The 15,439-nt window shown below is 43.1% G+C and overlaps 2 protein-coding genes and 1 long non-coding RNA gene across 3 annotated transcripts in view; 2 read left to right on the top strand and 1 right to left on the bottom strand.

The window, feature by feature from the left end:
• mfsd4b (major facilitator superfamily domain containing 4B) overlaps positions 1–2,647 on the top strand; it is a 29,967-nt gene extending 27,320 nt beyond the window's left edge. Inside the window, exon 4 of the mRNA XM_062043281.1 lies at positions 1,026–2,647. Coding sequence (XP_061899265.1) covers positions 1,026–2,260 — 1,235 coding nt within the window. The 3' untranslated portion in view covers positions 2,261–2,647. The remainder of the gene's footprint in view (positions 1–1,025) is intronic.
• A 5,860-nt stretch (positions 2,648–8,507) lies between these two features.
• The window catches only part of LOC133645992 (DNA polymerase zeta catalytic subunit-like), a 63,519-nt gene continuing 56,587 nt past the window's right edge, over positions 8,508–15,439 (bottom strand). Inside the window, exons 23-26 of the mRNA XM_062040916.1 lie at positions 14,134–14,324; positions 12,463–12,709; positions 9,026–9,241; positions 8,508–8,968 (exon numbers count right to left, since the gene is read on the bottom strand). Of these exons, the coding sequence (XP_061896900.1) occupies positions 8,828–8,968; positions 9,026–9,241; positions 12,463–12,709; positions 14,134–14,324 (795 nt within the window). The 3' untranslated portion in view covers positions 8,508–8,827. The remainder of the gene's footprint in view (positions 8,969–9,025; positions 9,242–12,462; positions 12,710–14,133; positions 14,325–15,439) is intronic.
• On the top strand, positions 9,304–9,591 carry LOC133647141 (uncharacterized). The gene is made up of 2 exons (XR_009825428.1): positions 9,304–9,395; positions 9,488–9,591. It is a non-coding gene; the product is annotated as an uncharacterized LOC133647141 (long non-coding RNA).

Raw genomic sequence — 15,439 nt, 5'->3', positions numbered from 1 at the left:
GAGCAACATTTAATTGAAATATTGTCGGTGTGGCCCTCCAGCAGTGCTCGGGTTGTTCATGCGGCCCCCGTTAAAAAATAATTGCCCACCCCTGGCCTAACCTACAAAGACATCAAATCGTAACATGGTCCCACAACAGAGCACAGATGATGGGTAGGCTCGCGCTCCTCCATCGCTGTCTGTTTTACTTCCGGTTCACTGACATAGGAAGAAAAATCCTAGAAAAAAACCTCCTAGCCATAGCACACATAAGCATGTGTGTAAGAGGGAAACGTCAAAGGACATTAAAAGAGCAGAGCTGATGCAACCAGACATTTCTACATACAGCAACAAAAGTATAAAAACAAAAAAACATATACACTGTGGTGGCCTCTGCGGTGTTCCACCCCATTGTCTGCTGAGGTGGGGGGAGCATGGCCAGAGACAGGAGCAGACCCAACAAAGCAACCAAGAAAGCCGACTCCAACTCTCGGCCGGTGTCCAGTCCGCATGGATGAGCAAGGATGCGTCTAAGGAGACCGAGGTGTCCGATACCTGCTCATTCAGCCAAGACACCGTGAAGCTTGTCCGTTTCGGCGCTCAGCACCAGCTCCGCAGCTCTGTCTCTTCATCCGCATCTCCTCCGGTCTCCCCAAACGGACTCTGGTGTGGCAGAGACGCAGCAGCCAAAAGGCTCCCGAGAGGCGGATCCAGAAGCACCGCAGAAGTCACAAAAGTGCCACCCCTTGTAAATGTAACGTTTCTAGATGGGTAGTATAGAAGGCAGGGCCCAGTGCCCCTGGACTTCTTTCTGTGGGGTTAAGTTCAAGTTGTCCTTATGAGACAAACCTCAACGCCATGATGTCATTGCCAGCGTTGAGGCGACGCTACAGTGAAGGTGGCAAAGGGTCTCGATGTACTTGATGGTGCTCACATGAAGGTAATCCTGGTGTTCCGTTGTAGAGAGACTCTCTGGACAGCCTGTTTTGTGGTCTGTGTGTGTTCTTCAGTCCAGGACTGTAACCGTGTCTTCTGCCGCCTCACAGGTGGGAACGTCCTCATCCTGAACACCTGGGGCGAGCAGGCCGGACCTCACCTGCAGGCGCTGCACTTCAGCTTTGCAGCCGGGGCCTTCGTGTCCCCCATCATAGCCAAGCTGCTGTTCGGGCACCACGCCGGCAGCACGCAGACCAACGCCACCTACTCCATCACCACCGCCCCCGTGGTCAACGACGACCACACCATCATCCAGCTGGTGCACAGCAGGAGTCTGAAGTCCATGTGGGCGTACGTCGTCATCGGCCTCTTTGTCTTCCTCACCTCCTTCCCCTTCTTCCTGCTCTCCGTCCGCAGCAACACGTCTGCGAAAGCCTCCACGCCATCGACCAAGCCCCTGGTGGCCAAACATCACCAGGCTCTTACCGCCCTGCTCTTCTTCTTCTTCTTTGCCTACGTGGGCTCGGAGGTCGCCTACGGCTCCTTCATCTTCACCTACGCCAAGGACTACGCTCACATGGATCAGTCCCAAGCAGCTGGGCTGAATTCTCTATTCTGGGCGGCGTTTGCGGTCTGCCGGGGGGTTTCCATCTTCTTTGCGTCCTGCATGTACCCGGGCACCATGATCCTGCTCAGCTTGGTGGGCACCACCTTGTCCTCGCTCTTCCTCTGCCTCTTCAGCCAGGACAAGGTGGCACTGTGGGTGTGCACCGCTCTGTACGGGGCGTCCATGTCCTCCACCTTCCCCAGTGGCATCGCCTGGTTCGAGCAGTACACCACGGTCACGGGCCGCACAGCGGCTACCTTCGTGGTGGGCGCCGCCCTCGGCGAGATGGTGCTGCCCGCCCTCGCCGGCTTCCTGTCTGGGAAAGTTCACGACCACCCCGTGCTGATGTACCTGTCGCTCTTCACAGCCACTTCCACCGCCATCCTCTTCCCCGTCATGTACAAACTGGCCTCGGCGTCCCCGGACCAGATCAGGAAGAACAACCGGAGGGAGCCACCGGACACGGACGACGGCGAATACCGTCAGGCGCTGCTGGACTCGGGAGCAATGGACGAGGAGGAAGAGGAGGACGATGCCGATCAGTGGAACCACGCAGACTTTGAAGTCATTGAGATGGACGATGCCGCAAGTTCACCGAGTAAGGATGCTTCTCCCCTGGATCTGGACGGAGGCGGGGCCTCGGTTCCCGCCGGCACCCAGCCGACTGAGACCGCATCCACAGACCGAGGTGGCTCACCCAAGCCGCTGCTGGTTCCTGACAGAGTGAAAAGAGACTAAAAAAGTCCGCTTCTACTCCTCCATGCCTGAAGGGCCACGCTTTGTTTGGCTCGCACGAGAACTGAAAAGCCGCATCACGGTCTTGTCTCGATTCACGTACTTCCGTTTAGATCTTGGGAGTGCAAAAGTGCCTTCCCGCTGAGAAGTACGGCAACATGCCATCACACCTTCCCTTTACCTCGGAAGTCGGAGCTGAGAATGACGCCACAGCCGAGTTGTGAGCGTTCCGGTTACAAGGTCGGAAATCAAGATGGCCACACCCACAAATGCGATTTTAGAGCTTACCTTGTCAGAATATACCCCATTTTGTGGACCATAAGGCGCACTGTCGATATTTTCATACAAAAGGCGCATTAAAGGAGTCATATTATGATTTCTGTCTCCATTTAAAAGACTTCCTTGTGGTCTACATAACATGGAATGGCGCTTCTTTGGTCGACATTTTGCATTGACGATGTTTCACAGACCAACATCCAACCGCTTTCTGACCGTGTGGTGGACGGTCTTATCTACGTGCCTCTACTTCGACAGCGTCACAGTTTTTAGCGCTTCTTTGTAGCAGAAATGTCGACAGTGGAGGATGAATGCCTCACAACAAGAGGATTGAGAAAAAGGAGTTTATTGACTACAATGGCGGACACACGCACATTTTCGGGACTTATGCAGATCCCAAATACACATCAGCAGGTACTAATGGGTCAGACAACTTGGTTTTGCATAATAAGGCGAAACAAAACGCCAGATTATGTCTCCTAATTGGTGCCATTTTGGAGTCCTTATACACACACATCATAACAATACTCGTATGTTGAAGCACGGTACATCTGACTATGGTCGTCATAATGCTCCGACAATCCAAGTGGTGTGGCTTCACAGCTTACCAAAGTCGTACTAAAACTTTTTGAGCGCCGTGAATAATGTTCTACGTCCTCAATGAACTTTAAACATGTGACGAGGGAGGTGCTGGACATCGAGTACGAGTGGACCATGTTCCGCACCTCTATTGTCGAGGCGGCTGATTGGAGCTGTGGCCGCAAAGTAGTTGGTGCCTGTCGTGGCGGTAATCCCGTTGGTGGGCACCGGCTGTGAGGGATGCCGTCAAGCTGAAGAAGGAGTCATATCGGGTTCTTTTGGCTCATAGGACTCCGGAGGCAGCGGACAGGTACCGACAGGCCAAGCGGTGTGCGGCTTCAGCGGTCGTGGAGGCAAAAACTCAGACATGGGAGGAGTTCGGGGAAGCCATGGAAAACGACTTTCGGACGGCTTCGAAGCGATTCTGGACCACCATCCGCCGCCTCAGGAAGGGGAAGCAGTGCACTATCAACACCGTGTATGGTGAGGATGGTGTTCTGCTGACCTCGACTGCAGATGTTGTGGATCGGTGGAGGGAATACTTCGAAGACCTCCTCAACCCCACCGACACATCTTCCTATGAGGAAGCAATGTCTGGGGAATCTGTGGTGGGCTCTCCTATTTCTGGGGCTGAGGTTGCTGAGGTAGTTAAAAAGCTCCTCGGTGGCAAGGCCCCGGGGGTGGATGAGATCCGCCCGGAGTTCCTTAAGGCTCTGGATGCTGTGGGGCTGTCTTGGTTGACAAGACTCTGCTGCATCGCATGGACATCGGAAGTGGTACCTCTGGATTGGCAGACCGGGTGGTGGTTCCTCTCTTTAAGAAGAGGAACCGGAGGGTGTGTTCCAACTATCGTGGGATCACACTCCTCAGCCTTCCCGGTAAGGTCTATTCGGGTGTACTGGAGAGGAGGCTACGTTGGATAGTCAAACCTCGGATCCAGGAGGAACAGTGTGGTTTTCGTCCTGGTCGTGGAACTGTGGACCAGCTCTATACTCTGGGCAGGGTCCTTGAGGGTGCTTGGGAGTTTGCCCAACCAGTCTACATGTGCTTTGTGGACTTGGAGAAGGCATTCGACCGTGTCCCTCGGGAAGTCCTGTGGGGAGTGCTCAGAGAGTATGGGGTATCGGACTGTCTGATTGTGGCGGTCCGCTCCCTGTACGATCAGTGCCAGAGTTTGGTCCGCATTGCCGGCAGTAAGTCGGACACGTTTCCAGTGAGGGTTGGACTCCGCCAAGGCTGCCCTTTGTCACCCATTCTGTTCTGAACTTTTATGGACAGAATTTCTAGGTGCAGTCAAGGCGTTGAGGGGATCTGGTTTGGTGGCTGCAGGATTAGGTCTCTGCTTTTTGCAGATGATGTGGTCCTGATGGCTTCATCTGGCCAGGATCTTCAGCTCTCGCTGGATCGGTTCGCAGCCGAGTGTGAAGCGACTGGGATGAGAATCAGCACCTTCAAGTCCCAGTCCATGGTTCTCGCCCGGAAAAGGGTGGAGTGCCATCTCCGGGTTGGGGAGGAGACCCTGCCCCAAGTGGAGGAGTTCAAGTACCTGGGAGTCTTGTTCACGAGTGAGGGAAGAGTGGATGGTGAGATCGACAGGAGGATCGGTGCGGCGTCTTCAGTAATGCGGACGCTGTATCGATCCGTTGTGGTGAAGAAGGAGCTGAGCCGGAAGGCAAAGCTCTCAAATTACCGGTCGATCTACATTCCCATCCTCACCTATGGTCATGAGCTTTGGGTTATGACCGAAAGGATATGATCACGAGTACAAGATCTTGGGTGGTGGGTCTCTCCCTTAGAGATAGGATGAGAAGCTCTGCCATCCGGGGGGAGCTCAAAGTAAAGCTGCTGCTCCTCCACATGGAGAGGAGCCAGATGAGGTGGTTCGGGCATCTGGTCAGGATGCCACCCGAACGCCTCCCTAGGGAGGTGTTTAGGGCACGTCCGACCGGTAGGAGGCCACGGGGAAGACCCAGGACACGTTGGGAAGACTATGTCTCCTGACTGGCCTGGGGACGCCTCGGGATCCCCCGGGAGGAGCTAGGGAGAGAAAAATCCCTACTTAGGCTGCTGCCCCCGCGACCCGACCTCGGATAAGCGGAAGATGGATGGATGGACAAAAAAAAAAAAAAAATGTCACGTGAACGGCCACTAAAAAGATGGGATTTGACACAAAAAACTCTTCCACTGCAGTGTGAAAGTTGTGTATTTGACTTTGTGTCATGAACGTGCTGAAAGTTGTGTATTTGACTTTGTGTCATGAACGTGCTGAAAGTTGTGTATTTGACTTTGTGTCATGAACGTGCTGAAAGTTGTGTATTTGACTTTGTGTCATGAACGTGCTGAAAGTTGTGTATTTGACTTTGTGTCATGAACGTGCTGAAAGTTGTGTATTTGACTTTGTGTCATGAACATGCTGAAAGTTGTGTATTTGACTTTGTGTCATGAACGTGCTGAAAGTTGTGTATTTGACTTTGTGTCATGAACGTGCTGAAAGTTGTGTATTTGACTTTGTGTCATGAACGTGCTGAAAGTTGTGTATTTGACTTTGTGTCGTGAATGTGCTGAATTTGACTTTGTGTCATGAACGTGCTGAAAGTTGTGTATTTGACTTTGTGTCATGAACGTGCTGAAAGTTGTGTATTTGACTTTGTGTCATGAACGTGCTGAAAGTTGTGTATTTGACTTTGTGTCATGAACGTGCTGAAAGTTGTGTATTTGACTTTGTGTCATGAACATGCTGAAAGTTGTGTATTTGACTTTGTGTCGTGAACGTGCTGAATTTGACTTTGTGTCATGAACGTGCTGAAAGTTGTGTATTTGACTTTGTGTCATGAACGTGCTGAAAGTTGTGTATTTGACTTTGTGTCATGAACGTGCTGAAAGTTGTGTATTTGACTTTGTGTCATGAACGTGCTGAAAGTTGTGTATTTGACTTTGTGTCATGAACGTGCTGAAAGTTGTGTATTTGACTTTGTGTCGTGAATGTGCTGAATTTGACTTTGTGTCATGAACGTGCTGAAAGTTGTGTATTTGACTTTGTGTCATGAATGTGCTGAAAGTTGTGTATTTGACTTTGTGTCATGAACGTGCTGAAAGTTGTGTATTTGACTTTGTGTCGTGAATGTGCTGAATTTGACTTTGTGTCATGAACGTGCTGAAAGTTGTGTATTTGACTTTGTGTCATGAATGTGCTGAAAGTTGTGTATTTGACTTTGTGTCATGAACGTGCTGAAAGTTGTGTATTTGACTTTGTGTCGTGAATGTGCTGAATTTGACTTTGTGTCATGAACGTGCTGAAAGTTGTGTATTTGACTTTGTGTCATGAACGTGCTGAAAGTTGTGTATTTGACTTTGTGTCGTGAATGTGCTGAATTTGACTTTGTGTCATGAACGTGCTGAAAGTTGTGTATTTGACTTTGTGTCATGAACGTGCTGAAAGTTGTGTATTTGACTTTGTGTCATGAACGTGCTGAAAGTTGTGTATTTGACTTTGTGTCGTGAATGTGCTGAATTTGACTTTGTGTCATGAACGTGCTGAAAGTTGTGTATTTGACTTTGTGTCCTGAACGTGCTGAAAGTTGTGTATTTGACTTTGTGTCATGAACGTGCTGAAAGTTGTGTATTTGACTTTGTGTCGTGAATGTGCTGAATTTGACTTTGTGTCATGAACGTGCTGAAAGTTGTGTATTTGACTTTGTGTCATGAATGTGCTGAAAGTTGTGTATTTGACTTTGTGTCATGAACGTGCTGAAAGTTGTGTATTTGACTTTGTGTCGTGAATGTGCTGAATTTGACTTTGTGTCATGAACGTGCTGAAAGTTGTGTATTTGACTTTGTGTCATGAACGTGCTGAAAGTTGTGTATTTGACTTTGTGTCGTGAATGTGCTGAATTTGACTTTGTGTCATGAACGTGCTGAAAGTTGTGTATTTGACTTTGTGTCATGAACGTGCTGAAAGTTGTGTATTTGACTTTGTGTCATGAACGTGCTGAAAGTTGTGTATTTGACTTTGTGTCGTGAATGTGCTGAATTTGACTTTGTGTCATGAACGTGCTGAAAGTTGTGTATTTGACTTTGTGTCCTGAACGTGCTGAAAGTTGTGTATTTGACTTTGTGTCATGAACGTGCTGAAAGTTGTGTATTTGACTTTGTGTCGTGAATGTGCTGAATTTGACTTTGTGTCATGAATGTGCTGAAAGTTGTGTATTTGACTTTGTGTCATGAACGTGCTGAAAGTTGTGTATTTGACTTTGTGTCGTGAATGTGCTGAATTTGACTTTGTGTCATGAACGTGCTGAAAGTTGTGTATTTGACTTTGTGTCATGAACGTGCTGAAAGTTGTGTATTTGACTTTGTGTCCTGAACGTGCTGAAAGTTGTGTATTTGACTTTGTGTGATGAACGCGCTGAAAGTTGTGTATTTGACTTTGTGTGATGAACGCGCTGAAAGTTGTGTATTTGACTTTGTGTGATGAATGTGCTGAAAGTTGTGTATTTGACTTTGTGTCCTGAATGTGCTGAAAGTTGTGTATTTGACTTTGTGTCCTGAATGTGCTGAAAGTTGTGTATTTGACTTTGTGTCATGAACGTGCTGAAAGTTGTGTATTTGACTTTGTGTCATGAACGTGCTGAAAGTTGTGTATTTGACTTTGTGTGATGAATGTGCTGAAAGTTGTGTATTTGACTTTGTGTGATGAATGTGCTGAAAGTTGTGTATTTGACTTTGTGTCCTGAATGTGCTGAAAGTTGTGTATTTGACTTTGTGTCATGAACGTGCTGAAAGTTGTGTATTTGACTTTGTGTCATGAACGTGCTGAAAGTTGTGTATTTGACTTTGTGTCGTGAATGTGCTGAATTTGACTTTGTGTCATGAACGTGCTGAAAGTTGTGTATTTGACTTTGTGTCCTGAACGTGCTGAAAGTTGTGTATTTGACTTTGTGTCATGAACGTGCTGAAAGTTGTGTATTTGACTTTGTGTCGTGAATGTGCTGAATTTGACTTTGTGTCATGAACGTGCTGAAAGTTGTGTATTTGACTTTGTGTCATGAATGTGCTGAAAGTTGTGTATTTGACTTTGTGTCATGAACGTGCTGAAAGTTGTGTATTTGACTTTGTGTCGTGAATGTGCTGAATTTGACTTTGTGTCATGAACGTGCTGAAAGTTGTGTATTTGACTTTGTGTCATGAACGTGCTGAAAGTTGTGTATTTGACTTTGTGTCCTGAACGTGCTGAAAGTTGTGTATTTGACTTTGTGTGATGAACGCGCTGAAAGTTGTGTATTTGACTTTGTGTGATGAACGCGCTGAAAGTTGTGTATTTGACTTTGTGTGATGAATGTGCTGAAAGTTGTGTATTTGACTTTGTGTGATGAAAGTGCCGCTGCCTGGTTCTGATGGAACACTTTTTATTATATCAATCTGGAACTTCACCCCACAGCAACAGCCATTAAAAGACAATGTTCATGTTTTTTACATTTATACATCACATCCTGATGACAGCAAGGTGGATTTGAAACCTACACAAGACTCAAATGCACAACAAATGGTCAATGATGAGAAAAGAAACTAAAGTATTGCAACAGTCCCTGTTTAAGAAAAAGGTAGCTAACATGGCGTCCCTCTTTAGAAAACTGCATTCTGGTGTGTGACGCTCCTTACAATCGTTAGACTCTCATGATGTTTGTGTGAGGGTCTTCAACTTGGGGGCGGGGCCAATCAGAACTGCTCCAGCAGCTGTCGCAGGTAAGGCGCCCTGGCCAGCTGCCGGCTGGTCCTGGTCAGCTTGTAGAGGACCGGACAGTCCAGAGAGACGCAGGGCACGTGGCGCTCGCTGCAGCCGCTGCAGCTCCTGCACACCTGCAAGACACGCCCGCGTCACTGACCGCTTCCTAACACTCGAGTGTGACCTCTGACCTTCAGCAGCTGGTCCTGCTCCTGCTCCCAGCGCCTCAGGTCCTGCTGGAGGACCACGGCCACGCGCTGGGGCTGCGAGCGGCAGGGCGCGCACACGCCCAGCGGGGTGAGGCGGTCGCAGGCGGGGCAGTGCAGGGTGGTGAAGTACTGGGAGATGGTGCCCTTCCTGCGCGCCTCCTCGCCACCGTAGACCGAGGGACAGGACGCCTTCTGGATCTGAGGAGGAGACCAGGACTGTAAGAGCAGAGTCTTCACACAGCAGGGGTCAAAGTGCGTGTAGAAATATTCTTGATGAAAATGTTAATAACTTTTTCTTTTTTTTTCTTGAAAACTGGCATTGCTCCAAAAATAATAATGTATCAAAATCAAGGTTGTGAATGATTGACATGTTCAAGGCTCCAATTCTTCAAATCAAGGTTGTGAATGATTGACATGTTTAAGGCTCCAATTCTTCAAATCAAGGTTGTGAATGATTGACATGTTCAAGGCTCCAATTCTTCACATCTGTAAAATATTTTTGGCATATTCAGCATTTTTTTTCCATAGAATACAATTTTCTTTGACAAGATAGATCTGAAGTTGATCTAGAGCAAAGTGGTGGTACAAAGAATCACTTTAATAAATATTCAAACACAGTGTTACTGTTCAAACAGTATAATGTAAAAATATCAAAGATACTTGTTAAAAAAGAGACATATTGGGGGAAAAGAGGCATTGTTTTTTTTTTTTAAGTTGTTTGATTTAATAAATATGCCTCTTTTTTTTTTTTTTTAAATTTACCTCTTTTCAAATCATTTTTCCCCAAATATGCCTCTTTTTTTTAAATATACCTTTTTAAAATCCTCTTTTTTCCCCAAATATGCCTTTAAAAAAAACAATGCCTCAATATGTCTCCTTTTAAAAAAAAAAAAAGTATTTTTTTAAAAATAAATATGCCTCTTTTTCTTTAAAATTTAACTATTTTTTCCACAAACATGCCTCTTTTTTTAATATAATTTTTTAAAGTCCATATTCCCCCAAATATGCCTCTTTTTTAAATATACATTTTTTCCGCCAAATATGCCTCTTTAAAAAAAAACAAATACAATACCTCTTTTTACCCCAATATGTCTCTTTTTTAAAAATAAGTATGCATCTTTTTTTTTAAAAATATACCTCTTTTTTCAAATCCTCCTTTTTCCACAAATATGCCTCTTTTTTTAATATACATTTTTTTAAAATCTCTTTTTCCCCAAATATGCCTTTTTATTTTTTTAAATGTACCTTTTTCCCCAAATATGCCTTTAAAAAAAAACAATGCCTCTTTTTACCCCAATATATTTTTATAAATATGCCTTTTTAAAAAATATACAGTACCTTTTTCAAATCCTCTTTTTTCCCCCAAATATGCCTCTTTTTTTAAATACAACTTTTAAAAAAAAATCCTTTTCCCCCCAAATATGCCTCTTTTAAAAAAAGCCTATTTTTACCCCAATATAGCTCTTTTTTTATTTGTATAAATATGCCTTTTTTTAAACTATCTTTTTTCCCCCAAATATGCCTCCTTTTTTTTTAAATATACCTTTTTTGTTTTAAATCCTTTTTTCCCCAAATATACCTCTTTTTTTTTTTTTTTAAAAAAAGCCTCTTTTTACCCCAATATATCTCTTTTTTTTTAAAAAAGTCTCTTTTAAAAAAAAAAAGTCTTTTAAAAAAAACAAAAAACCTCTTTTTCTTTAAAATATAACTCTTTTTCCACAAATATGCCTCTTTTTTTTAATATCATTTTTTAAAGTCCCTATTCCCCCAAATATGCCTCTTTTTTAAATATACATTTTTTTCCGCCAAATATGCCTCTTTAAAAAAGAAAAATACAATACCTCTTTTTACCCCAATATGTCTCTTTTTTTTATAAAATAAGTATGCATCTTTTTTTTTTTAAATATACCTCTTTTTTCCCCAAATATACCTTTTAAAAAAAAACCAATGCCTCAATATGTCTCTTTTTAAAAAAAAAAAAAAAAGCCTCTTTTTCTTTAAAATATAACTCTTTTTCCACAAATATGCCTCTTTTTTTAAATATAATTTTTTAAAGTCCTTATTCCCCCAAATATGCCTCTTTTTTAAATATACCTTTTTTTCCCGCCAAATATGCCTCTTTAAAAAAGAAAAATACAATACCTCTTTTTACCCCGAAATGTCTCTTTTTAAAAAAAATAAGCATGCATCTTTTTTTTTAATAAATATACCTCTTTTTTCAAATCCTCTTTTTTCCACAAATATGCCTCTTTTTTTAATATAAATGTTTTAAAATCTCTTTTATGCCTTTTTTTTAAATATACCTCTTTTTTCCCCAAATATGCATTTAAAAAAAAAAACAATGCCTCTTTTTACCCCAACATGTCTCTTTTTTTTAAAATAAATATGCCTTTTTTTTAAATATACAGTACCTTTTTCAAATCCTCTTTTTTCCCCAAATATGCCTCTTTTTTTTTTAAATATAACTTTTTTAAATCCTTTTCCCCCCAAATATGCCTCTTCAAAAAAAGCCTATTTTTACCCCAATATAGCTCTTTTTTAAATTTGTATAAATATGCCTTTTTTTTTACTCTTTTTTTCCCAATATATCTCCTTTTTAAAAAAAAAATAACTTTTTTGTTTTAAACCCTTTTTTCCCCAAATATGTCTTTAAAAAAAAAAAAAGCCTCTTTTTACCCCAATATATCTCTTAAAATTTTTTTAAAAAAAAAACATATATATATATATATATATATATATATATATATATATATATATATATATATATATATATATATATATATATATATATATATATATATATATGTATATATATATATATACCTTCACGTGTGTAATGGTCTCCATAGAAGATTCTAGAATGTACTACACGACTGACGTGTAGTGTGGTTGTATCTCCAGCAGAGGGTGCTGTTGCTCACCTCCTCTGACAACACTTCACTATTGACATCAGCGGCCTAAGTACTCATGAAAAACAAGGCCGAGGTTTTATTGAACACTTATTTAGAAAATAACACTGAACTTTAATCATGTGGTTCTGTGGCGTGCCACTAGATGGAGCCACCTACCACATTTGGAGGACTCACCCAGGTGCGGTCCTGGTACCATTAAGTGTGCACTCACCCTGGGCAGGTCCTGGTACCATTAAGTGTGCACTCACCCAGGTGAGGTCCTGGTACCATTAAGTGTGCACTCACCCTGGGCAGGTCCTGGTACCATTAAGTGTGCACTCACCCAGGTGAGGTCCTGGTACCATTAAGTGTGCACTCACCCAGGTGAGGTCCTGGTACCATTAAGTGTGCACTCACCCTGGGCAGGTCCTGGTACCATTAAGTGTGCACTCACCCTGGGCAGGTCCTGGTACCATTAAGTGTGCACTCACCCTGGGCAGGTCCTGGTACCATTAAGTGTGCACTCACCCTGGGCAGGTCCTGGTACCAGCTGAAGACGTCCACACCAATGAGCTGGAAGATGCGTGCCAGCGGGGGCAGGATCTGCTTGGTGATGTAATACGTGGCGTTGAGGCGCAGGCTGGGGTCCTGCAGGGCGTCCAGGGGTCTGCGCACCAGCTGGATGAGGGGTGTGCCAGGCGGGCCGTACACCACCACGTAGGGCACGCGCTCGCCCACGCGCGGCTCCAGCCGGCGGTCGTACGCCATCATGCGCCTGGCCAGCAAGAGAACACCTTGTCAGCCACATAGTGCATCATTACCAGCTGGGTTGCTAGGCAACAAAGGACCGTGCATGAATTTATTCAGCTTTTCTATTCAACTGTGTGGACTAAAGTATTGGGACACACAGGAAGTAAGAAAATGGTCACACAGGAAGTAAGAAAATGGTCACACAGGAAGTAAGAAAATGGTCACACAGGAAGTAAGAAAATGAGCAGCTATTAAAACTTCTGGTTTCTCACTTTTGTTCCACAATTAAAATACTCTCACTAATTCACACAATACATAAATGAACACATGACATTGTCAAGCATAACACACATTTGGTGAGATATCAACACACACCTGCTGAGATATCAACACACACCAGTTGAGATATCAACACACATTTGGTGAGATATCAACACACACCTGGTGATATATTAACACACATTTGGTGAGATATCAACACACACTTGGTGAGATATCAACACACATTTGGTGAGATATCAACACACATTTGGTGAGATATCAACACACATTTGGTGAGATATCAACACACATTTGGTGAGATACCCAACACACACTTGGTGAGATATTCAACACACACTTGGTGAGATATCAACATACATTTGGTGAGATATCCAACACACACATCAACACACACCTGGTGAGATATCCCACACACACCTGTTGAGATATCAACACACACCTAGTGAGATATCAACACACACCTGTTGAGATATCAACACACACATAGTGAGACATCAACACACACCTAGTGAGATATCAACACACACCTAGTGAGACATCAACACACACCTAGTGAGATATCAACACACACCTGCTGAGATATCAACACACATTTGGTGAGATATCAACACACATTTGGTGAGCTATCAACACACCTGGTGAGATATCAACACACATTTGGTGAGATATCAACACACATTTGGTGAGATATCAACACACACCTGGTGAGATATCAACACACACCTGTTGAGATATCAACACACACCTGTTGAGATATCAACACACATTTGTTGAGATATCAACACACATTTGGTGAGATATCAACACACACCTGGTGAGATATTAACACACATTTGGTGAGATATCAACACACATTTGGTGAGATATCAACACACATTTGGTGAGATACCCAACACACACTTGGTGAAATATTCAACACACACTTGGTGAGATATCAACACACACCTGGTGAGATATCCAACACACACCTAGTAAGATATCAACACACACCTGGTGAGATATCCAACACACACCTAGTAAGATATCAACACACACCTAGTGAGATATCAGCACACACCTAGTGAGATATCAGCACACACCTAGTGAGATATCAACACACATTTGGTGAGATATCAACACACACCTAGTGAGATATCAGCACACACCTAGTGAGATATCAACACACACCTGGTGAGCTCCAAGGCAGGGACGCAGGAGCCGGGCCGGTAGGAGCCGCTGCCTCTGTACTCCTTGGCGAAGGTGAGGTCTTGCATGCTGGCTCGGCCGTCCAGGACCTTCACAGACTGGCGCTGAACAAAGTGTTTGACCTGGCTGATGTCGCGCGTCTCAAAGAGCAGCTTGATGGAACGCTCCAGGATCTGAGGAGGAGCATGAAGGACTCATTAGAAGTAAAACCTGGTCTACATGAAGGAATCATTACAAGTAAAACCTGGTCTACATGAAGGAATCATTACAAGTAAAACCTGGTCTACATGAAGGACTCATTACAAGTAAAACCTGGTCTACATGAAGGACTCATTACAAGTAAAACCTGGTCTACATGAAGGAATCATTAGAAGTAAAACCTGGTCTACATGAAGGACTCATTAGAAGTAAAACCTGGTCTACATGAAGGACTCATTAGAAGTAAAACCTGGTCTACATGAAGGAATCATTACAAGTAAAACCTGGTCTACATGAAGGAATCATTACAAGTAAAACCTGGTCTACATGAAGGACTCATTACAAGTAAAACCTGGTCTACATGAAGGAATCATTAGAAGTAAAACCTGGTCTACATGAAGGACTCATTAGAAGTAAAACCTGGTCTACATGAAGGAATCATTACAAGTAAAACCTGGTCTACATGAAGGAATCATTACAAGTAAAACCTGGTCTACATGAAGGAATCATTAGAAGTAAAACCTGGTCTACATGAAGGAATCATTAGAATTTATGCAAGTGATTTTCTTGCGTTTGAATTTTGTGAACCAAATTTTCTTACATCAAATTATGATGACAATTTCATTGGAAAACAATTCAGTGTATAAAAATTAACTGTATAAAAAATATGCAGCGTACAGAAATTCAGTATAAAAAATGCAATGTAAATAAATTCAATGTCAAAAAATTCTGTTTAAAAAATGTAGCATATACAATTTCAGCGTATACAAATTCAGTTTAAACGAATTCAGTGTAAAATAATTCAGTGTATAAAAATTTGGTATAAATAAATTCAATTTGAAACAATTCTCTGTATACAAATTCAGTATAAAAAATTCAGTGTAAAAAATGTAGCGTATACGAATTCAGCGTAAAAAAAATTCAGTGTAAAAAAATGTAATGCAAAAGAATTCCGTGTATAAAAATTAAGTGTAAAAAAATATAGCGTATACAAATTCAGGATAAAAAATTCAGTGTATAAAAATTCTGTGTATAAAAATTCAGTGTAAAGAATGTAGTGTCAAGACTTAGAAAAACTTGTACATGCCTT

This window comes from Entelurus aequoreus, linkage group LG03 (genome assembly GCF_033978785.1).
Source record: "Entelurus aequoreus isolate RoL-2023_Sb linkage group LG03, RoL_Eaeq_v1.1, whole genome shotgun sequence".
Taxonomy (NCBI): Eukaryota; Metazoa; Chordata; class Actinopteri; order Syngnathiformes; family Syngnathidae; genus Entelurus; species Entelurus aequoreus.
The sequence above is the reverse complement of the archived record's forward strand: the minus strand, read 5'-3'. Positions and strand labels throughout refer to the sequence as shown.